At 49.2% G+C, this 22,906-nt stretch overlaps 11 protein-coding genes across 11 annotated transcripts; 5 read left to right on the top strand and 6 right to left on the bottom strand.

The window, feature by feature from the left end:
- Window positions 1–149: 149 nt before the first annotated feature.
- N7520_003405 (tetratricopeptide repeat protein) lies at window positions 150–3,896 on the bottom strand (the record flags this gene model as incomplete). The annotated part of the gene is made up of 4 exons (XM_057137340.1): window positions 150–1,923; window positions 1,983–2,735; window positions 2,865–3,597; window positions 3,647–3,896. 4 exons carry the CDS (start codon window positions 3,894–3,896, stop codon window positions 150–152), a joined length of 3,510 nt encoding a protein of 1,169 aa, XP_056997805.1.
- Window position 3,897: 1 nt separating this feature from the next.
- N7520_003404 (uncharacterized protein) lies at window positions 3,898–5,768 on the top strand (the record flags this gene model as incomplete). Its single annotated transcript, XM_057137339.1, has 4 exons — window positions 3,898–3,925; window positions 4,046–4,452; window positions 4,502–4,953; window positions 5,000–5,768. The coding sequence occupies 4 exons, from the start codon at window positions 3,898–3,900 to the stop codon at window positions 5,766–5,768; spliced, it is 1,656 nt and encodes a 551-aa protein (XP_056997804.1).
- A 640-nt stretch (window positions 5,769–6,408) lies between these two features.
- On the top strand, window positions 6,409–7,695 carry cia1 (iron-sulfur cluster assembly protein CIA1; the record flags this gene model as incomplete). The annotated part of the gene is made up of 1 exon (XM_057137338.1): window positions 6,409–7,695. The coding sequence occupies one exon, from the start codon at window positions 6,409–6,411 to the stop codon at window positions 7,693–7,695; it is 1,287 nt and encodes a 428-aa protein (XP_056997803.1).
- Window positions 7,696–8,005: 310 nt separating this feature from the next.
- kexA (serine-type carboxypeptidase kexA) lies at window positions 8,006–9,987 on the bottom strand (the record flags this gene model as incomplete). Its single annotated transcript, XM_057137337.1, has 3 exons — window positions 8,006–9,352; window positions 9,406–9,766; window positions 9,821–9,987. The coding sequence occupies 3 exons, from the start codon at window positions 9,985–9,987 to the stop codon at window positions 8,006–8,008; spliced, it is 1,875 nt and encodes a 624-aa protein (XP_056997802.1).
- Window positions 9,988–10,555: 568 nt separating this feature from the next.
- On the bottom strand, window positions 10,556–11,435 carry N7520_003401 (SAM-dependent methyltransferase; the record flags this gene model as incomplete). The annotated part of the gene is made up of 5 exons (XM_057137336.1): window positions 10,556–10,609; window positions 10,660–10,778; window positions 10,829–10,939; window positions 10,987–11,004; window positions 11,114–11,435. The coding sequence occupies 5 exons, from the start codon at window positions 11,433–11,435 to the stop codon at window positions 10,556–10,558; spliced, it is 624 nt and encodes a 207-aa protein (XP_056997801.1).
- A 568-nt stretch (window positions 11,436–12,003) lies between these two features.
- On the top strand, window positions 12,004–12,703 carry N7520_003400 (endosulfine family protein; the record flags this gene model as incomplete). The annotated part of the gene is made up of 3 exons (XM_057137335.1): window positions 12,004–12,039; window positions 12,096–12,179; window positions 12,329–12,703. The coding sequence occupies 3 exons, from the start codon at window positions 12,004–12,006 to the stop codon at window positions 12,701–12,703; spliced, it is 495 nt and encodes a 164-aa protein (XP_056997800.1).
- A 1,574-nt stretch (window positions 12,704–14,277) lies between these two features.
- Window positions 14,278–15,660, bottom strand: N7520_003399 (ICE2 family protein; the record flags this gene model as incomplete). The annotated part of the gene is made up of 2 exons (XM_057137334.1): window positions 14,278–15,081; window positions 15,139–15,660. The coding sequence occupies 2 exons, from the start codon at window positions 15,658–15,660 to the stop codon at window positions 14,278–14,280; spliced, it is 1,326 nt and encodes a 441-aa protein (XP_056997799.1).
- Window positions 15,661–16,476: 816 nt separating this feature from the next.
- On the top strand, window positions 16,477–17,640 carry N7520_003398 (MYG1 family protein; the record flags this gene model as incomplete). Its single annotated transcript, XM_057137333.1, has 2 exons — window positions 16,477–16,532; window positions 16,611–17,640. 2 exons carry the CDS (start codon window positions 16,477–16,479, stop codon window positions 17,638–17,640), a joined length of 1,086 nt encoding a protein of 361 aa, XP_056997798.1.
- Window positions 17,641–18,315: 675 nt separating this feature from the next.
- Window positions 18,316–18,879, bottom strand: N7520_003397 (Yae1 family protein; the record flags this gene model as incomplete). The annotated part of the gene is made up of 1 exon (XM_057137332.1): window positions 18,316–18,879. One exon carries the CDS (start codon window positions 18,877–18,879, stop codon window positions 18,316–18,318), a length of 564 nt encoding a protein of 187 aa, XP_056997797.1.
- A 201-nt stretch (window positions 18,880–19,080) lies between these two features.
- N7520_003396 (methionine--tRNA ligase MES1) lies at window positions 19,081–21,068 on the top strand (the record flags this gene model as incomplete). Its single annotated transcript, XM_057137331.1, has 2 exons — window positions 19,081–19,217; window positions 19,280–21,068. 2 exons carry the CDS (start codon window positions 19,081–19,083, stop codon window positions 21,066–21,068), a joined length of 1,926 nt encoding a protein of 641 aa, XP_056997796.1.
- Window positions 21,069–21,565: 497 nt separating this feature from the next.
- sonA (putative nuclear pore complex protein (SonA)) lies at window positions 21,566–22,738 on the bottom strand (the record flags this gene model as incomplete). The annotated part of the gene is made up of 2 exons (XM_057137330.1): window positions 21,566–22,390; window positions 22,475–22,738. The coding sequence occupies 2 exons, from the start codon at window positions 22,736–22,738 to the stop codon at window positions 21,566–21,568; spliced, it is 1,089 nt and encodes a 362-aa protein (XP_056997795.1).
- Between the last annotated feature and the right edge of the window lie 168 nt (window positions 22,739–22,906).

The raw sequence follows: 22,906 nt of genomic DNA, 5'->3' as shown, positions 1-22,906 counted from the left end.
AATAGGCAGATTTGAATCTACAATAACCGTATTGGTCTAATCGATATTGCACAGGTTTATATATCTATTTTCCTAGAAATGAGACCTTGGATCGTCTTCTCTGTGCACGCTTGCTCGTATGCCCTAGTAAGCTCAGTCTAGAAAGCTAGTCAAGAGGGTTGCTGTTTAACCATAGTTTTCTGTTGCACAGAAACCATATGTGCTGCGACAATCTGGCCATTAGCTTTATATGCGCTGGCGAGATTACGCCGGGACATCAACCGGGAGGGATGTTCTTCAGCCAGGGTTCTCTCCTGCACAGAAACCACATGCTTCAGCAGTTCCATTGCTTCGACAATCCGGCCGTTAGCCTGGTATGCACTAGCAAGCTTATCTTGGGAGTCCAGTAGAGAAGGATGCTCTTCGGCCAGAGTCCTCTCTCGTATCGTAACCACATGCTCAAAGAGCTCAACGGCTTGGGTGAGCTGACCGTTAGCTTGATAGGCACTAGCAAGCTTATGTTGGGATGATAATCGAGATGGGTGCTCTTCGGCTAGAGTTCTCTCTTGTATCGCAACAACATGCTCGAATAGCTTAACGGCTTCGACAATCTGGCCATTAGCTTGATATGCGCTCGCCAATTTACGCTGGGATATCAACCGAGAGGGATGCTCTTCAGCCAGGGTTCTCTCCTGCACAGAAACCACATGTTCAAGTAGTTCGACTGCTTCGACAATCCGGTTGTTAGCCTGATATGCGCTAGCAAGCTTGTACTGGGAGACCAGTAGAGAGGGGTGCTCTTTAGCTAGTGTTTTCCCTTGTATTGCAACCACAGACTCAAGCAGCTCGACCGCCTTGGCAATCTGGCCGTTGGCTTGGTATGCGGTGGCTAGCTCACGCTGGGATATCAGTCGGTCAGGCTGGCCTTCATCTGCTGTTTTCTCTTGTATCGCAACCACATACTCAAGCAGCTCCACGGCTTTGGCAATCTGACCATTAGCTTGGTATGCGCTGGCTAGCTCACGCTCAGAGGCCAGTCGGTCAGAGTGGCCTTCGTCTAGCGTTTTCCCTTGTATCGTGACCACATGCTCAAGCAGCTCAACTGCTTTTACAATCTGGCCGTCGGCTTGGTATGCGCTAGCAAGCTGATATTGGGATACCAGTCGATCAGGGTCCTTCTCATCTAGTGTTCCCTCTTGTACCGCAACCACATGCTCAAGCAGCTCGACCGCCTTAGCAATCTGGCCGTTAGCTTGGTATGCGGTGGCTAGCTCACGCTGGGATATCATTCGGTCAGGCTGGCCTTCATCTCGGGTTTTCTTTTGCATCGCAACCACAAACTCAAGCGCCATGGCTTTGGGGATCTGGCCATTAGCTTGATATGCGCTAGCAAGCTGATATTGGGATCCCAGTCGATCAGGGTCCTTCTCATCTAAAGTTCTCCCTTGTACTCCAACAACATGCTCAAGTAGCTTAACCGCTTTAACAAGCTGGCCGTCGGCCTGGTATGCGCTAGCCAGCTCACGCTGAGATGCCAGTCGGTCAGAGTGGTCTTCATCTAGCGTTTTCCCTTGTACTGCGACCACGTGCTCAAGCAGCTTGACCGCTGCGGCATTATGACCGTTATTCCTGTATCCGTTGGCGAGGGACCTTAGTACAGAGATGTCTTCTTCATCGATGGCTCTGTCTAGGGTGGTGAGCTCAGGCTGCTCTTCAACCATGGCCCCACTCAGACGATCATCACTGATTGACATGACCGGGCTCTGAGGCTCCACTATATTGCCGCTGGAGAGGGGATGAGAGACTGGAAGAAGAACCGGAGACGGCTGGAGCCCAGCATTTGGTGAAGTTCCGAGATCAGGACTGAAACGACGGTTCTGCAATTTAAGGAGAGACGTCAAGCCCTCACGAACACTCGCAAGGAGTGTTGGATTATCGGGTGGACTAATGATAAGGCAGTCGGCTGTTAGTAAAAAATTGAAATCGACAGTGGGCTTACATACTCCTTCACCGCGTCTCCTAGCTCCCTGAGGAAAATCTTGTATCTTGCCAGGCGGGTTGAAAGGCTGTACTGCGACTCATCCCAGAAAAACCTACTCATCTCCAGCCACACCATCTTGTAGTCTGCAATGGTGTTGTTGTCACCATCAAGACGGTGAAAATGATCGAAAATATCCTTCAAAGTTAGTTGCATACTACTCAGCACCAAGTTCACGTCGGACCGGATGCGAAAGTACCGGGCATCATGCGAAAATACCTCCAGGCTGGTCAACGAGGAGCTGATTGTATGTAGATCAGACATCATACCGGTCACCTCAGCTGCATATTCTGGAAGAGGGGTATGAAAGGTAATGAAGCCGGCTGCCGCATCCTCGGCATCTTCAGCAGACATACGCAGAGTCTTTTTCACCGCAGCCGCATCCTCTTCATGAATTATACCAGGGATCTCAACACCCTCGATATCCAGACTCGATTGGTCAAGACTTACACCGCTACTCAAAGGGCCTCCTGAGCTATCAGAATCAACTTGAGCTCTGTAGGATACTTCGCTAGAAGGGTCGCGATTGTTTCCGCTGCCAGACAGCCTCGGAAGAGCAAAACTTGCTATGCGCTGAAGATGGTAGGCAATATGAGAGACTGATATATCCTGGGCGTGGCAAATCAGGCATTCCCTTGTTTGACTTTTAGGGGAACTGTCTCTTGCGGCACTCGTTGGCAAATGCCAAGTACTTTCATGTGCGACCCAGTCGTGAAGACTATCATACTGTTGATCAGGGTCCCGGCAGTGTTCGTAGGTACAAATATAAGGCCGTAGATCCCGAAAGACATGTGTTCAAGATTGTAAGTCAGTAAGCATTATTTTAATTTCAGGAAAGAGCACTCACTCCCATGCTTTTTTCTCTAGTGTTTTCCGTGGGCACATAGTGCAGCAAAGGTGGCATTCAAATTCTTTGGCGGACACATCTACTACTGGTGGGGATGGGATCACTGCCTGATCACCATTTCGCTCATTGGGTGTTGATAGAAAGGTACTTGTCGATGATATTGCAGAGACATTATCATCCAGATTTACCTTTTCTGGATTAAGCCAAGTCGCTGTCGAGGGCATCGAGGGAGCTGATTGCGCTCGCGGCAGCTTTGGATTTTCTGCTCTAGAAGAATTCTCTTCGTCAAGAGTCTTTTTTGTCTCATGCTGGCGATCGAGCGATTCATACTTTGCTCTGCGCTTCTGCCAATATCGAAATTGTTGCCTCCGCCGGGTATTCGCCTTTGCTAGACGTTCGATCAAGTACTGACATTGACTAAGGTCAGTATGACCGAAAGAACGAAATAGCTCTTGTACATGGAGAACATCAACTATCGCAAACTCTTTGATGAGGTCTCGGCCAGTCTCTGGGTCAGTCTCGGTGTAGGTCGATGCTTTGGAAAGTCCAAATCTCATGGCAGGATTTCGAATCTTGAATGCGAGTCGATAAAGTCTATCGATTGTCGAGACGATATTAATGAAGAAAGCTTCGGTTGGGGGTTCAGTTTGGTATGACGAAAGATCCTCTTCATCGGAATCTTCCTCGATATCGATATGTAGATCGGTATCATCTTTTATGAGAGATGTTTGGACTGAGATATCTCAGTTATACACACCTGCGATGGGACTGGGACTACTTACACTGATGCAGCGCCCGTTCCAAGTCGTGAAGTAAGTCAAGAGTATAATTAAAAACAAGAGATGCATCCCGTAGACGGTAATCGAGGGAACTATGCCCACCGTGATAAACTCCGAGATTGATTGCCCATAGTTCGAACCTTTGCAGCTCATTCGAAAGGGCTAGATCATCCCTAACCAGACGCTCGACAGAGACAAACTGATCCCGAATGTTCCGTCCAACTTTGCACAGAGTATCTGCTGGATTTGCCATCATGCAATGGTTGGAGTCCCCAAAGCGGGGTAAGTGAAATGATAAAAATCACGGAGTAAGCAGTGTACTATGAACAGTCACAACATCTCTCCTTTTCAGGTTTAGCGGTATTTTTGGTCAATTCTAGCCCCTCGTAATCTCGTAAACAGCTCAACTCCGCTTCCTAATTTCATACAAAATGAGCGGCTTTGAAGTTGTCGGAATTGTTCTAGGTGCACTTCCATTGATTATCACGGCTATTGATCAATATCGAGTCAGCAAGAAGTTATTTCAGGCGTTTCGGCACAAAGAACCCTATATCGATCGGCTCCTCCAGTCCCTGAAGGAGCAGAATTTCTTTCTGGAATCTGACCTGTTCATGACCTTGAAAGAAACCTTTGGTGATCGTTATTCCTTCCAGACAACCTCCATCATCTTCGAAAATCCCGAAGTTGCTAAGGGGGTTCAAGAATATCTTGGTGACGGATATGAGCACTATATTGGCGCACTGTCGCGATGCGAGCAAATATTGACCGATATAGTTGGGCATATCAAGGGTTTAGCATCAGAAAAACAGGTATGACCTTGAGAGAATCCATCGGTATGGTTTCTAACTGCCAGTATAGAACCTTTCGACACTCATTCAAACCTATCCACGGAGGAACGGGACCTATGAGTTGACCAAAAAGATCAAGTTCGCTCTAGCAAGAGATGATTTAGAGAAAAGAATCCAAGATTTGAACGATGCCACCATGATGCTACGTCGGATTCGCGACTGTAGTCTCTCACGGACTGGAATCGCCATTCAATCTAGATCTTCAACGACCAAGAGAAGCACGTCTTATTTTGATACGATTAGAAAGCATGCCAGTCGTTTATACTCGGCAATTTCCACTGCATATGGGGGAAGCTGTCATCCAGAGCATGGAGCTCATCTATTCCTTCAAAGTAGGGCCGACTTGCTGGGCAGATCAAGTTCCCGGAATAGAGCCATGGTTTTCACAATATCATTTGGTCCTGTTGACCATGCCATCATCACAGAAGTGAAAGTCGTGGAAGACTTAACCTCTCCTTCCAAGTAAGTATGAACCATACCATCATACAAAATTGGGATCTAATCAGAGGAGCTTTGGCAGCACTCGTACGACTCGTGTATCTTACGCAGTTTCTGATTCGATTCAGCAACCTACGCTCAGCGTCATACAAGATTTATGTCTGCATCTTTCCAACATAATGGATACAAACTTGCAACTATCCGAGGACTGTCAGCTTTATTACCGTCCAGGTCCCGAGACAATAATTCGACAACCTGCAGCGCCCGGTACGGTCTACTCACTCGATCAAGTCCTCCAACCCACATCTGCCATGAAGCCACCCCTCAACTCACGAATTGCTTTGTCCTTCAATATCGCATCTTCAGTGATGCAGTTGAATTTCACACAATGGTTTCAGTGCCCTTTAACAAGCAATATGATCCGTCTTCTACCCGGAAATTCCGAGCCAGGGCCGGGGATTCAGCCATATATCAGCCACAAGTTTTATTCCTCTCCCTCCGACGTAACATGCGCCTGCAATGTTCGGCGAGTCATGCTTGAGCTCGGTATCATTCTGCTTGAGCTATGGCATGCACAAACATTTACCACATACGCAGCGGGGGTTGGAAAGCCGCTTGATGAGACTTTCGGATTTCGATACGACATGGCGTGCAAATGGTTGGACATCAGTAGAGACCACATTCTCCCATTCTACTTGGATGTGGCGACCAGATGCATCGAGTGTACCTTTGCCACTAGTACTGCAAGTCTGGACTGGAATGATACAGTATTCCGAGAATCAGTTTTCGACTATGTAGTGAAGCCTCTGTGGGAGAACTGCCCGAAACCTATTAAATAGGGACGAATGCATGACACTAAGGCAAAAAAACTCAAGGGTCTAATTGGTGCTAGAATATGAATGTACATATGAGATTCCATTCATTATTATTTCAAAGGGCTTCCAAGGTTCTTCGGATGGTAAAGATCACGATGGTCATAATATATATCTCTACATAGATTTGCTCTCAACTAGTAAAAAGCTCAAATTAACGATATTTGGAGGACTTGGTGATTTCTCTATGGTATTGACTGAGTGGAATTGGATTTTTTTTTTTTTTAAAAAAAAACATCACTAATAAGTGTACCCAGTACCAATTATATCCAAATCTGATGTTGGAAAGAAAAAAAAAAAGAATGCATTGGAAAGCTCCTACCCTGGTTCGAACAGGGGTTTGCTGAAGACAAGAAATTCCAGTCAAAATCAGCCGGGATGACCACTACCCCATAGGAGCCTTTTTGCTTATTTGAGGACTTTTGATCATGGTATATAACCTACAAATCAAATATACTAAAAAGTATTCCAACATTCGAACTTGGATAGCTATCTAATCTGAAGTTAGAATCCCCCCACCTATCGAAGTTAATCGCTTTAAATAAATTTCCCCCTCCACCACATGTACACCTTCAGTCCCAATTGAACTCCCTCTATCACACCCAATATGACGGAGCCCAAACTCACCCTCCTGTCGGACCTGACACCCCCGTCCCTAGAACGCACATGGCTCACCGCACCACACCCCACTCTCCCCATCGTTGCGACCTGCAGCTCCGACAAGACTGTTCGGATATACTCACTCACAAACTTCAAACTCCTATCAACTATTACAGGCGGACATAAGCGCAGTGTCCGCACGGCTGCTTGGAAGCCACACGTACAAGGCGAAAGTGTCCTAGCTACCGGTAGCTTTGACGCTACTGTTGGTGTTTGGCGACGATGGGATAGCTACGGGCGCTCCGAGGAGGCTTCCGGGAATGACATTTCCAATGCCAATGCTGATATGGATGGGGAGGATGTCGATGCGGAGGATGAGGAGGAGTGGCGCTTTGCTGTACTGCTGGATGGACATGATAGTGAGGTCAAGTCTGTTTCGTGGTCACCGTCTGGAATGTTGTTGGCAACTTGTGCGCGTGATAAGTCGATTTGGATCTGGGAGGATCTGGATGATGGGGATAACAACTTTGAGACGGTTGCTGTTATGCAGGAGCATAGTGGTGATGTTAAGTGTGTGGCGTGGCACCCTGTTGAGGAATGTCTCGCGAGTGGCGGATACGACGATACGATTCGACTATGGAGAGAGGATCTGGATGATTGGGGTCAGGTCGCTTGTATCAAGAAGCATGAGGGGACTGTGTGGTTTGTGGATTGGGAGGGGACCGACACGGTGCCGAGGGTGGAGGGATCCGATGCGGTGGCATTACAAAGTCAATGGCGAGAACAACGTGTGCTTTCTGGCCCAAGACTGGTTTCTTGCTCGGATGATCGTACTGTTCGGGTTTGGCGTCGGCTGCCTAAGGAGAGTGTGCAGATGGGCGCCTTGTCATCGGCTGCTACTGGGATCCCGAGTATTATTCGGCCCACTGGTACCGATGAGACATGGGAAGAGGATGCTTTGTTGCCACATGCCCATGAACTAGCGGTCTATGCGGTTGCTTGGAGTCGACGGACGGGTCTTATTGCGTCGGTTGGTGCTGACGGACGGATCATTCTATACGAGGAGCGGATTGTACATCCTGACGCGGATGCTATGGACACCGAGTCGGAGGGCAAGGCCCTCCTGCAGACGGAGTGGTCAATACTCGCCGTGGTGAATGGTGCGCATGGTATCTACGAGATCAACCACGCTGCTTGGGCCAAACGGGCAGACCGTGGGGCCGTGGAAGATGAGGAAGTTCTGGTCACAACCGCGGACGATGGCAGTGTCAAGGTATGGACACTGCAGCGGTGATCTACATAGTCATGTGTTTAAATACTTCATGTCACTCGAGCGGAAACGAGTGACTTCGGACATAGAAGAGACCTGTGATCTAGTAACTCACAATGCTACAGAGTGCATATGGCAGACTCGAAACAAAATCATGTCAATATCATCATTTATATTGTAGTCTATTGGAAGATCCAGAAGTATACGCCTTTGTACAGATGCAGCCAAACCACAGGGATTGAAAATCGAATCCCAAATAACAGCAATCCGAACAAAATGAAAATCCAATACACCACTACAACACCAACATGCATGCTTCTTCTCATCATTATGGTTAATGGTGATTGTTATCAACGGGATGAGAGCCGATGTGAGGATCATTCACGTCGTGGTCCTCATCATCGCTAACATCCCCAACTGCGTAATGATTCCGATCAAGGCCAGTCAGATGCAATTCATCCAGCTCCGATTCATCAAAGTCACCGGCCTCAAGATCGTTATTATGCTTGTTTTGGAATCGATCCAAGACAGATCCAGCCCGCATATCCATATCTTGAGGATTGACCCCACGGTAACCGCGTTGGGTTCGGCGACTGCGCCAGATGAAGAAACCCCAGACAGTGACACCAATTATGACCACCACCAGGATGGCCTCTCCAGATTTGGTGTAGGCGTGCATCTCGGTATCCTTGATCTTTTTCTTCTCTTCCTGCTCGGCGACAGTGCTATTGGTTTGACCACCTACCGAGGTCTGGGGCAATTTCTCGCCGTCGATACGCGAGTCAGCGGGCCGCCCACCGATACTGGCGATGTCCACATTCATGAAACGGTCAAGCATATCGCGAGTCTGGCGAGGTGAGTCGAAGGGGACCATGTGGCTGGCATTGTAGAACAAGACATAGGTCAGATTACGGGCATGTTGGTAGATGCCGGCCGGTTCACCCTCGAAAGTCCAGTCATGGCGCGGAGCCCACTCGCCCGGCGCGGTCTCAAAGCCCGTGGCACCCTTCCACTTCAAGCCGTGTATGTAGGTCTCCGTTCCAATGTGATTGCAGATCATATCCTTATCACCACTGAACAGAAGCACGTTGATTCCATCCTCAATCAGGCCAGGAATCAACTTGCCTGCCGCCTGGGAATTTGAGGCGTGGAAGGCCTTGCTTACACCACCGGAGCATTCCTGCCAGCCGGTCATCTTCGCAGGATTGATGTTCAAGGCTTTAACCACGTCCTGGCGCTGCAGGTACGGTGAAATGAACGTCAAGTCTGGGGGCCAGTTCATGCCACACGCAGGCCATGAGTCTTTCAAACGAATGTCGTATACGTTCATGCACTCGCCATCGTACTGGCCAATGGACAGCATGCTTTGCAAGACCTGTTCGCACTCGGGAACATTGACGTGATCCATGATCCCCGGGGTTTCCAGCTTGGATAAACAAACCGAGTTCACGGCTTCGATTCTTTTGTATTCAGACGACCCCTTCTCAATCAAACCTTCACGCTCGGCGAATTCAAAGTAAGACGGATACTGTTCAGGTGAGATCCAACCGTTTCCGATGAGCAGGCCCTTGAGTGGCCACTTTCTTTGTCCATTTTCCTCAGCCGCCTTGTTGCGATCTTTGATAGCTCTGGCGATGTAGGGGATATGCTGGCCTGCGTACGATTCACCGGCAATATAAATCTACGGAGTTCAGTCAGCATGAGCCCAGGGAAAAAAAGGCAGGAAGCACATACGTCGTCTCGTTCATACTCTGGGAACAATTCAAAGAAGGACTCCAAGAAGATCATAAAATGGGCCGCCATTTGATCTAACTCATGGAGGTAGCTGTTGGTGTTGGCGTAACTGAAGCCGGTACCAACAGGTTGGTCAACAAAGAGCAAATTAGCGAACTCATCCCACGAGCCCTTGTTGTACTCCAATGTGTGATCGTCCTTGAGCCGGTATGGGCCAACCTCCATCAGAGCACCATCCATGGAGCTACATCCCGGTCCACCATTAAGCCAGATCACCGTGCGCTGTCGGTTTGCGATATGTCGATTCTGGTAATGCCAGAAGAAGAGGTTGCCGTTAGTCTCCGGGTCGACTTCGATGTGTCTGTCATAGTTAGCCGCAAGTTCACCCTTTGCGCAGAATTCTGCAGAAACCTACCCGGCGTGCATCTTCAAAAGCGGCCCTTCCGGAGCCCCTGGTAAATCGTGGACATAATAATCGGCTTGTGAAGCCGCGGCTGCAAGTGTTGGACCTAGTAAGGACAAGGTCCATGACAGCATGGCTAGAGCCCCACCCTTGGAGCGGCGCAAGGGCATCGAGAACATGATCTCTTGATCCTGCACCCTATCTTTTAAATATTTTCCAAGGTTGTCTTCGCGTGTGCTCTTCCAGTAAAGGAAGTGCGCAGTGTTGAAGGCCCGCGACGGACTGGCAATGACGGGATCAAGTGGTCATCGGAATCTTGGCGGATAAAAGGGGGCGGAAATGCACGGGTAAAGGTAACAGAGATAAGGAGAAGCTTGATCCCTCCACGAATCCCCTGAATATGTATGCCCAGTCTGAAGATGAATAGGAAGTGGAAAGGGACTAGAAGGGAGTAATGGGACGATCGGGGGTTTGCGTGGCCTGGACCCGGTCAGGTATTCTATATGGTATATGTAATACATGTAATTTACTAGCAATACAGATGGATGATACTGGTTTTAAGGTATACCATACATGTATGAGACCACTTAGCCACCTAATTGCCCGATTAGGGACTCTTTAGGTTGAATTATGTAGATTTCTTTGTATCATGATATCTTTATTGATTTGAACTGGAACTGGAACTGAAATTGGAACTGGACCATCATTATCATATATTCGACTTTATTTCTAGTTGACATTCAAAGCTTAGAAGAAATCCACGCTTTTATCAGCATCGTTTTTAATCAGATCCACCATCCCCTGAGTTGGTTAGCCAAGATTCTCTATTTAAAGAATAATAGTTTGCTTACATCGGGCATGATCGGCTCGCCATTGGCATCTTTCACGTAGCGGAACGGCATTTCAGTTCGTTCGTGCTCGTTGATCAAAATTTCAGGGTAGTCGACATAGGGAATCTGCTCTAGCGGGACTATTGAGGGTTAACCAATAACCATAAAAGTAGAGCTCAAGTGATAGTACCTTTCTCATGAACTACCATGCGAGTCACTCGCACTGCAGTATCAGTAGTCATCTGCTTGGGACCTAGACGTCGACCAACGTAGCCCTTTTTACGCAGTTCGGAAGTACGGTCTAATTAAGTCAGTACAGAGTCAATTGCTTTCATAGTAAAGACATACCTCGTGGTGGATCATCACCTAACAAAGTTGCAATTTAAGTTAGCCTTTTGCTAGAATAAAGCGGGATTTTCCCTTTCTTCTCTTTTTTTTTTTTAATCGCGGGGGTTTGAAAAAGAAGAATCCGTACCGAGAATGCCGCCGAACAAGAATACATCAAATGTCTCTCCATCTTCCGGACTCAATTCCACCTTCGCTGAGGGATCCAACAGACAGACTCTATCCTTGCAATCAGCAAAGATATCCTCGACACTGCGTTGCTCCACCTCAAGGCCCCGGGTGGCGGCTAGGTCGGCGGGCATCTGCAGCTCGGCGGGCACGGAGCTTAGCAGGAATCGAGCTCCGCGATCGTGCGATTCGCGAGCGATAGCAGCATATTCCAGTGCGGACCATGGACCCAGTTCAGGATCCAGGTGTTCAACCACAAAGGCTCGGGTCTTCTGATCAGTCATGGCGGGGGTGGAAGGTGAAAGAGGAAAAGGAAAAGAGTTTGGTCCCACTCGGAGAACTTCAGACGATGCGGCTAACTTGGCCCTGGGAGTAGTTTTAAGAGGTTTGAGGATACGACCTCGGGAGTTGGGCATTAATTCCCTCTATTGATTTGATAATTTGAGTTGATGTTCTGATGTTTCTTCTATTCCTCTGTTCATTTTCCCTTTTATACAGAATAGCTCGTCATGAGATGATGACGTATATTTGTGTTGCCGCACACAAAGCTTCCTATATAGAGTAAATTAGCTAGAATATTCTGAGAGACAGAAATAATACCAGATCAGATGATCAAAAATCATTTTGAGCTTAAAACTGAGATGAAAGTATCCGAAATCCGAAGTCCCAAAGTCCAAAGTTTGTCTCCACGAGATTGGGCGCGGATAAGTTATCGATAGAGTAATCAATTCCCCTCCCCCCCAAGAACGTTTTCAACCTTTCAACTTTTCCACTTTCCCAACTTCATTACTCTGGGGCTTCTCAAATATTCCAATCGAAACTTCCTTTCTCAACCTTTAACTAGCATTCACCATGAATCCCCTCAAGCAAAGTGATGTCGATACTAGCGTGAGTCGTTGCGACCCCCCTCCCCCAAGTTCCATAACCTAATCTCTACTTGGTAGAAATTGAGCCCGGATGAGCAGCGTCTTTATGCCTTGTACGGTAAGAGACCCAACAAGAAGGATGTGCTGCAAAACAAGCTCAAGGTGAGTTCAAGTCGACCCCTCTCTACGATCGCCTCCACCCCTCACCATCACCCTCCGGTGATTTTATGAGGATTTGACCATATCCTTTTCCCAAATATAACCCTGGATCTCTAAATCTGACTCTGATTCTTTTATTTTCCTCTACATAGGAGCGCAAATACTTTGATTCTGGCGACTACGCGCTGAGCAAGGCCGGCAAAGCTTCGGATGTCGGCGTCACCAACATCGGCTCCCGCCACCCAGTCCCTGAGAACATCCCACACCTGACAGCCACCTCCCCAGGTGCCAACAACCCCACAATGGGAAATGGCAGTATCAGTGCTCAAGGTGGTCAACAAATCCCGGGCAGCTTTAGTGGTCACCCCAGCTCGATCGGGTTCCAGAGCCGTAGCCCCATTAAAGAGGGTAGCTTCCTGCACCGTGGTTCTAGCCTCAGTGAGGGTTCTGCGGGCCCGGATACCCAGGATAAGGAGCTGAGTGTGAGCCCACCACCTGCTCGGGAAGGTGTGCCCATTCGCCGTTGATTGGATGGTTCTCTTGCATTGCATGGATATCTGGGTTTTTGGTTTTGTTATTCATTTTTTGGGAGGGATTTGCTACGGATTTCTGCCTTTTTTTTCTTTCCCTTTTTTACTCATTCCACCTTATCTCTTCTGCTCTTATGTTCAAAAGCCTGGCGCTATGGCGGTATATCTCTGGGGATGTGCACTGCAGGACAGGCCCCAGAGAAAACAGAGAGGGTGATATACAAATGCTTGAAAAAACAAGAAAAAAAACGTGGAGGGAAAACACCGCAGAGGCATGGGGTCTCGACCATTTTCCTGAGTCGTGATAAATATTCCCCACATTAGAACATCAGCGCATGGCATCTTGTTCTTCAGCTCTCGTTTTAGTTGCAATCTTCGTCATCTGCGTTCCACGCTTATTTCAAGTTTTTATGCATTTCCTGTATTCCGTACACGTTTTCTTACTCGTCTCTTTCATATATTTCGAAAGCTTTCTTCCTTGTCTTATATTTTGATCCATTTCATTTGGACCAATTTGTCAATGTGAAATTATCTGGCCCTCAGACAGTCTCGATAACACTTACCTGTCGTAATCTGACGATGTAGACATGGCCAGGTGGCTTCGAGGTCGGTACGACCCTGAATTTAATTATGCTTGTGTAGCCTAAGGTATCCCAATAACGTCCATGTCTCCTAGGCACCTGTGGATGATTGCTATGGAAGACTTTCCCAATCGGGTTAGTATACGGTGCAGTTTAGCATATCGTTCAATGATATCGTTGTATCTAGTTTAGATGCCACATAGGGCGGGATGTATTCAGATATTTTATGTACATAGATGACAAGCAACAGTCAAACATTACTGAGGGTGAACCCAAGTCCTTTAGCCAGAGCATGAGAAAGCATGTCAGATAAACCGGACCAGATGGATGGCAAAGGGTATAGGTAGCAGATGTGAGTCAGGCTAAGATAGGGCAATGCGATGGCGAGAAAATTGATACTGGTATCAGGGGGTCATGACAAGAACGAACCAACAAAACCTAGATAATGACCAGGTAGAAGAATGAGAGGAAAACACCCGGGGAGATTGAAGGGCTAAAGGCCACGCCCAATAGAAAAGGTGGTGCTCTCTCAAAGGTAAATGCCACCTCTTAAACATGGAGGTTGGGAGCTGCCATACAGCCAAGGGCTTGGTAGAAGCAAAAGGGGGTTCCAATATGATGCCCGTTTATAGCAGCGGGGAAGGGGTTAGGAGGGATTTAGATAGGTCATCGCGAATTGCAAGAGTGACTGGGTAGGCAAGTGACCTCCATTTGAAACGAGGCAGATGACACATGGCATTGAACTTCCCCGGAGAGTTCCCAGAAAAGGCGGCTGGTTCTTTCTCAACGGTCTTGGTTGAAGTGCATATCGACGGGCATGGCGTTGAGTGACAGCCATATTTTTTCACATGGTCGTTTGGGTCGAAGTTGGGCGTAGCGACTTAAGAATGCGGGCGGTATTGGAGGAAACCGGGTATTTCGATTCTGGACACGATCCCAGAATACAAAGCGAATTGCACGCTCCAATGACGCTCCAAACCAAGAAGATTTTCAGTCGGTTTTCCAATGGCCAGTCAGTCCATTGTCAAGGTCGTTGTGCTCCCCAAGCCAAAGCTCAACTGCGTACAATGCGGTAGTGCACGCTAGGTTGATCCATCGCCAGAGATTGCTTCCGCCAGCACCTTGAGTGCTCCACCACTCGCCGACGCCTCCCATTGCTTGTGAGGTGGACGAGAAGTGCTGCATTAGGAGACTGGTGTAGACAGCAATGAGTATCGACGGCGAGAAGTAGCTCAGGAAAGCCAGGACTTGACCAGCGGCATCAGAATCTTCAAGAGAAGCCTCCTGTGAGAGAGCGCGGGCTCCGGATTCACGCACTGCTGGGATAATTCGCGTTGATGCATACAGGACAAGGAGTCGGTAGGCGAGCGAGATCAGAACTGATGGCGTGACCGCACTGAAGACAGCCGTGATGACGTTGAAGCCCGCGTGGATGATTGAGGGTAGGAGAGACAAGGCGTGCATGAGAGTGGTGTATGAAGCCATAAAGATGGGCGGGAGCGGGGGAAATTCGCCTGCTTGTGAGGGAGACGGAATCTGCTCGACTGGGTACGACGGCTGGTAGTCGGTAAAGATCTGGTAAATGCAGAGAACGATGTAGGCGAACAGCAGCGAGCTCTCCACTGGGTTTCCACGCCCACTACCAATGCCCCAGGCACATAGGATGACTGCGCAAGTAATCGAAACGCCGATCAGGGCCGCATCCACATTGGAAATTTCCGGGAACTGAAGAACGCGCCAAAGGAAGTAGACGGAGCTAGAGATGACGGTAGCTGATAGGACGAGGAGACCGATCTGTAGCAGGTTAGGTTCCTGTCAAGGCGCAAAGGGGGGACAAAGGTGAGAACATACCATCCAGCTATCGCTGCGTCCGCCTCGGTTCACAAGCCACCGGGTGATTTGGCCAGCGGCCTGAATCACCAAGAGGCTACAGAAACCCTCTGCTAGCTGGAAGACAGGGGTAGACCAGCGCAGAAGCCGGTCCCAGTTGCCCAGGGTCGCAGTTTCGACCAAACCATCCCGACCGAACAGCCATTCCTGAATGGAGCTATCCTGCGCTCGGTTCCCGCTGAAGGTGCGCTCCACCCACCCGCTACTATTCTCCGGGTCAACCGAGAACCGATTAAGGGACCAGATCAACAATATCGGAATTATAATCCATTGTGTCGAGCGGACGATGGCAACAAGCGATGATCGGAACCAGGAGCGCTTAGGGGTAGCGAGGCGCAATAGTGAGAAGAGGAAGTAAAATGTTGCGAGAGATAGGGAGAAGGCCAGACCACATGTCTTCCCGCCCACGTCAAAGGCCAAGGGGATAGAAGAGACCGTGACGGCGAGGAAGACGGCCGACGAGAAGACTCGAAAGAGCCACATTCAGGGAGGAGACGCGCAAGGGCGCGTAGAGCAAGTCGCGTTTTGGTGTTGATGAGGAGAATGGGGAAGAGGGGGGGAAAGGCACACGATCGGGGTTTTTTTTCCCTTATTTTTCGTCCCTTCTCTCTCGAGCTTATCGCTGGTTTCACGGTTGGTCTCAGGAATTGTGTTAAGTTTTGAAAATCAAACAAGAGGAATTATATCTATAGATAGACATGTAGATGAAGAATTTGAAAAATTCAAGTTCAAATAGATTAAAGTGCATTCTAACTCTGCACATGTGCTGGTGTCGTGCTAGGGCAGCAAAAGGCTAGACTGGCGGTCAGAGCGCCCAGCTTATACAGTAGAGAAGCAGAGAACTACATATGGTTACATATATGCCTAAGAATATGTATATAGTATGATATATCAAAGGCTCTATATCTATATATCAACTAATTTCAGGTTTTACAAAAGGTTCTACGATCTTGATGGTTTGTCACATACTAAAAACTAGTGGAATGCTACCATAGTTTTGTACTTCATACTTTTGGTTTACCTCTTTCCCTCGAAACAGTCAAAATATGAGAGTTTTGCTACATCAGGAAGGTGCGACTGTCTACATACATGTATATCCCTTCCTTCTTCTGAATTATTATTAAAACCTTAGAAATCTGGCAAACAAAATCAATCACCTGAGTCTATTCAACCCTATTGCTAAGCCCTGATTTCCTGATATAGCTCTCCCCCGCCGCTGATAAGATTGAACCAGCCAGATCAAAGCTAATCATAATCGCCTTTTCTCTTTACATGCTACGCTTTCGTACTTTTTCGAAAATGGCTGAAACTGTTTCAAAGAAGCTTAAGACTGCTCCAGTCATTGGAACCCACAAGTATGTTATCCTTCAATGGAGACTTGGTATTCTTTCACCTTGAAAAAAAAAAGTCTGTAACTAATAGCTTCCAATCAGTGGTCACTTCCATGCTGATGAAGCCCTAGCGGTTTACCTGCTCCAGCTTTTGCCTACTTATGCTTCATCCCCGCTGATTCGCACCCGCGACCCGGCTCAGCTGGAGACCTGCCACACTGTTGTCGATGTGGGTGGAGTGTATGATCCTGAGATCAACCGTTACGACCACCACCAGCGCACCTTTGATACCACTTTCCCCCAGCACAACACCAAGCTCTCCTCCGCTGGACTGGTTTACATGCACTTTGGCCGTGCCATTATTGCCCAGAAGCTATCCCTGCCCCAGGACCACCAGGATGTGGACCTGCTGTACGAGAAGCTCTACACAGACTTTATTGAGGCGATCGATGCCAACGACAACGGTATCTCTGTCTACGATCCTGCTGCCATCGCTGCTGCCAACTTGGAGAAGCGTTTCAAGAACGGTGGTGTCACTCTTGCCTCCATTGTCGGTGACATGAACAACCCGGACCCAACCAGCCCACCTGGCGAGGCCCAGGATGAGGATAGCCTGTTCGGCCGGGCCAGCAAGCTCATCGGTAACGTTTTCGCCCGCAAGCTGCATCACGCTTGCCACTCGTGGCTTCCTGCCCGCACCACCGTCGGTAATGCCTACCAATCACGCCACGAGGTTCACTCCTCTGGTCGCATCGTTGTGTTCCCCGAGGGCGGTGTTCCCTGGAAGGAGCACCTCTACAACTTCGAGAAGGACGCCTCCAGCGGTGAGGGTATCGACCCTGACGCGCAGGTCTACTATGTTCTGTACCCTGAGAGCAGCGCCGCGGACTCCAAGTGGCGTGTGCAGTGCGTTTCCGAGTCCGAAGGTAGCTTCGTGTCCCGGAAGCCTCTCCCCGAAGCCTGGCGCGGCGTTCGTGACCAAGATCTGGATGGACTGATGGCCTCCCAGGCTGAGCAGGCCGGCCAGGAGAAGCTCCCCGCCGGTGCTATCTTTGTGCATGCCAGCGGTTTCATTGGTGGCCACAAGACCAAGGAAGGTGCTATGGCCATGGCTATCCGCAGCTTGGAGTAATAATGAGATACGGTTCGGAAAGGAATACCAATATCAAAAAAGTTCATGGTTATTATATGATGATATCAAGCATAATCTTTGAAATATAGAGAATATCTAAATGTTCACACTGAATTATACGGTCAAATACAGTAGCCTCAGAAACATAATAGACAAGGTCTAGTATGGCAATTTAATACAATCAACATGTAACGTGGACGAGCAAACAAGGAATCTTGACCTCCGCGGCTTCTCATGCGAATCTCTTCCTCAACGTCATAACATTATGGGTCTTTTCCACGGCCATAGTGTTCGTTGGACACTGTTCTTTTGATGAGGTAAATGGCTGCTGTTGGAACCAAGATTGCGGTCGACAGGGACACAGCTTGAATATTTAGCCACGGGCTATACTCTGCTCCTCATACAATGTTGTATGAGAGAGCTCTGGGGCGCTAGACGCCAGAAAAGGGCTAGCCAATTAAGCTCATCGAACACCAAGCCCATGCTGGAGAAGGACGTATAATTCAACCCGGGCTCAGAATTGAGCCAGGATAGGGAAGCAAGGCTATCCGAGGACTAGTTGCTGTCCAACGTTCTGCTGAGAGTAATATTCTCGATGGTGAGGCGGAATTTTCTGCCAATGACAAGGGGCACAGGAAAACTGGCGCTGGAAAGGCTATGAATCTTTGGGTAGGATCAATGACGAATGTTCAACGAGCTGATGTCTTCAATACTGCCAGTTCCGTCTCCAGGCTTTGAAACATCTTTGGCGTAGGATTGGACACCTAGTGGCTCTTCACTTTCACCCATGGCTCGCTGGATGAGCTTGGCTTTGACCGCAGCACCTTTCAAGCGCTCATCGACATCGTTCACGGCTTCTTCCGTATTGCTCATATCCAAGGAAGCAGGATCAACTAGCTCCAATAGAGTAGCTAAGTTTCTTGCCAGACGGGCACTATGTGCTGGGATCTTGGGCATTGCTTTGCAGATCGACGAAGGGTCTAGAGATAAGACATCTGACTGATCGACTGGTTGTTCGCATGATTCGTTCGGTTTGGCATCAGCCAATCGCTGGGCCCAGACGAGTGCCTTTCCATACAATCGGCCCATTTCCACGAACTTCTCAAAGCCTTTCTCGACGGCGAAAACGCTACCTTCTGTGTAGCCGGCTTCGGCGCCATCGGCGACACCCAACTGGTAGCCTTCGTTGTAGAATTGCTCCTCCAAATCAAGGAGGCCATCCAGGAGATCCGATTCCATGATTATGAGAGAGACTTTGCAGATGTCACAAGAGACAAGGGGGGTTTATATGAAAGTAAGTAGGATTTCCAAGGAGGAAGTTTTTTAGTTTTTTTCTTTGGCTGATACAGTCAGTATGCGGGGCGGATGTCACGAGCTGATAAAGCCCACTTTTCTCGATTTTCCGACTTTCCCCTCCATCTTTCTCATCTACAAACCACAATGGCGGCAACAAACCCAATTTTGCCCAAGAAGGGCGAGCGCAATATTCTCATCACTAGCGCACTGCCATATGTGAACAATGTGCCTCACCTGGGCAATGTTGTCGGCTCTGTCCTGAGTGCTGATGCCTTTTCGAGGTATGACTCAACACATCCCACCATGAAGTCTTCAAAGAAATCTGACATTTAGTGATCATAAGATACCACAAGGCTTGTGGACGGCAAACACTTTACATCTGCGGAACGGACGAGTATGGTACAGCCACCGAGACAAAGGCATTGGAGGAGAAGGTGACTCCGGAGGAGCTCTGCGCCAAGTACAACAAGATCCATCAGGAGGTGTACGAATGGTTTAACATTGGATTCGACCACTTTGGTCGCACTCCGACTCAGCAACACACCGAGATCTCCCAGGCGATATTCAAGCGGCTCCAGGAGAACGGCTTCCTGGCTGAGCGCACTGCCGAGCAGCCTTTCTGTGAACAACACGGCTCGTTCCTGGCGGATCGATATGTCGAGGGTGAATGTCCCCGGTGCCACTACGACGATGCGCGTGGAGATCAGTGTGACAAGTGCGGTCACCTCCTGGATCCCTTTGACCTTATCAAGCCTCGGTGCAAGCTCGACGGAGCAACCCCTGTGCGCCGCGAGACAAAACACATCCACCTGCTGCTCGACAAGCTTCAGCCGGAGGTTGAGAAGTGGGCTAACGAGTCAATTGCCAAGGGTCAGTGGCCTAAGAACTCACGGATTATCACCGAGTCATGGTTGAAGGAGGGACTGAAGGACCGTGGTATCACTCGCGACCTGAAGTGGGGTGTCCCCGTCCCGCTGGATGGATTCGAGAACAAGGTGCTGTATGTGTGGTTTGAGGCTTGTATCGGATACCCCTCGATCACCGCCAACTACACCAAGGACTGGGAACTTTGGTGGCGCAATCCGGAGGATGTGCAGCTGTACCAGTTCCTGGGTAAGGACAACGTGCCTTTCCACAGTGTCATCTTCCCCGCCACCCAGATCGGTACTCGCGACCCCTGGACTATGAACCACCACCTGAGTGCCACAGAATACCTACAATACGAGGGCGGCAAATTCAGCAAGTCCCGCGGAGTTGGTGTTTTCGGTACCAACGCCAAGGAGACCGGTGTGCCCGCGGATGTGTGGCGTTACTACTTGCTCAAGAACCGTCCCGAAACCGGCGACACTTTCTTCGAGTGGCGATCATTCGTTGACTCTAACAACAGTGAGCTGCTGGCCAAGCTTGGTAACCTCGTTAACCGAGTCATCAAGCTTGTTGCTGCGTCTTACGGATCCGTTGTTCCTGAGTTCACCATCCCGGAGAGCTTCGCTCCTTTCCAGGAGGAGGTCACTACTCACCTGCGCCAGTACATTGAGGATATGGAGAGTGTTCACATCCGTGCAGGTGTCGCAACTGCTATGCGTATCGCCGAGGCTGGTAACGGTCTGATCCAGGCCAACCGTCTTGATAACGCGCTGATTGCCAATGAGCCCGAACGTGCTGCCGCCGTTGTCGGAGCTGTTCTGAACCTGATCCACCTGCTATCCTCTGTGTTCTCTCCATTCATGCCCGCTACCGCCAAGTCGATTCTGGAGCAATTGAACTCCCCGGTTCTGTTGATCCCTAGCCTCGAGGAACTCAAGGATGGATGGAAGCCTACCAGCATCAAGGCTGGCCACAAGATTGGCAAGGCCCAGTACCTGTTCTCGCGCATTGATCCCAAGAAGGCAGAGGAGTGGCGCGAGGCTTTCGGTGGCTCTCAGGCTGATCGGGCCAAGAAGGCCGAGGAGGCTGCTAAGGCCGCTGCTAAGAAGGCCGCCGCGAAGGCCAAGAAGCTGGCCAAGAAGGAGCAGGCCAAGGCCGCTGGAAGTGTGGAGGCTACTGCCAAGGGTGGAGTTCCCGTTTCCCAAGAAGAGGCTGTGCAGAGTGTCACCGACGGCGTCGCACAGGTTACCCTTCCCTCATCTTAAAAGATTTGCATTATAAATTTGTTTTCTGTGGGGCTGGCGTGGCGGAGATAGCGAGTGATACCGAGTGAGTTTTGAACTGTGGCGCACGACATTGGGCTTTGGTCATGGTCACGGTTGGACTGAAGTGGGTTTAGTCTTGATATACTTCACTATGACATGCCAGAGTCATATACATGAATCTACGAGAATTGATTATGATTTTTTTTTTCTGGAAAGAGCAGTCATTGTTTGGCTGGTGTTTAATCAAATTGAATCGTAGAATTTGGTCAACTTCAAAGACTTGAATCTATTCAGAGACGTAAGCGGCGTTGCTGATGACTCTAATGTTTGTTTTATTGACTAACATAGGATAGTAAATCCAGTTTCAAAGATTCCCATTCGCAATTGTTTAAAAAAATACACACGCCGATATGATAAGAGTTTCATTAAATGCTCATAGCGCCAGTCGCTCCACGACGCGGGAAGCAAATCTAGCCCATCTTCCTTCGCAACCTCGATTACCGCTTCCGAGGGTTTGGTCGAGGCTTGGTTTCCTCTGGCCCGACAGGGTGCAGCATGACCTTGTTCGGGGTCTGCTGGGTGTTGGCCGAGTAACCCTTGCTCCAGTCATAGCTGACAGCATAGGCAAAGATATTTCCGTCGCGGCTAAAGGCGGTGCTTGAGATGGGACCGCCAACGGCTGGGTAACCCTTGAGGCGGTGCTTGGCGTCCTTGTCCCAGAAGTGGAAGGTACCGTCACTACCGGCAGTGCTGAAGGTACCATGGACGGGGTGAAAGCAGATGGAGTTGACGGAGTAGATGTTGCAGATGTCGCGGTTGTTGGGTGGGGTCTCACGGTGGCATTTGAAGGAGAAGTTGGAGGCAGAATCCTTCTCTTCGACGTACTGGATGGCACAACGGCCCTCGATACTGCCGACAGCGAAGCCAGAAGCATCAGCAAAGCAGCTGACTACCCGCGTCTGCCACTTGAGGGGGGATTGCATGGTCTTGTAGAATTTGGTGGGCTGGTCGAGGTTGACAATGTTGATATAGCGGTCAGCGGTACCAATGACTAGCAGCTTGTTCTTAACATCCATAGTGTACACGCGCTCCTGACAATCGATATTGGCGATGGGGGTTTGTTGCCGCAAGTCCCAGTATTTGACTGTCTTGTCCCACGAACCCGTCACAAGGAGTGGTGATCCGCCTACTGTTGGGTTGGGAAACATATGACAGCTGCGGATTGGACCATCGTGTTTCGCAACGGGAGTTGTGGTACCGGAACCGAGATCGAGGAGCTTGGCCATGTTGTCTGCACCTGCACCAACCACTTTGGTTCCATCCTGGAGAATGGGGATGTTAGCTTAATGCATGCCAGAATTGAAGAAGAGAGAGAGAGAGAGAGAGAAAAAAGGGAAAAGACCTACTGGAGACCAACAGCAGTTCAAAACTGGCGCATCTGCGTTCAATATCGCCTTTCCTTCACTCTGACCGGTAGAACTGATTTCATAAATTCGGACCTTGTTGTCCCAGGACGCGACAGCCAGATGTTCACTGGTAGGCGAGAATCGCATATCCGAGATACTATCCTCTGGGGGCTGGTTGAGGGTGACATCCTTGGAAATGTCGCCAGTAGTGTTGGTCTGCCCAGCTGTTGTCGCCGCCGCAGCGGGAGCACCAAAGAGGGACATTGAGGGCACGCGAAATAGAGCTAGCTCCTGTGTTTGAGTTTCGAAGGTGAAAAGAAAGAAAGGGATATAATCTGATCACACCTAGAGCTACCAGGCTTCAGGTGGAAGAGGGTAGTGTAGGGAGAGGGGGAAAGGGTGTTAGGAGCCGCGTGGAGAGAGCTGGAAAAA

This window comes from Penicillium odoratum (genome assembly GCF_028828045.1).
Source record: "Penicillium odoratum strain IBT 22623 chromosome Unknown utg000003l_segment0_segment0, whole genome shotgun sequence".
Classification (NCBI taxonomy): Eukaryota; Fungi; Ascomycota; class Eurotiomycetes; order Eurotiales; family Aspergillaceae; genus Penicillium; species Penicillium odoratum.
This window is presented reverse-complemented; position numbering and strand designations above follow the sequence as displayed.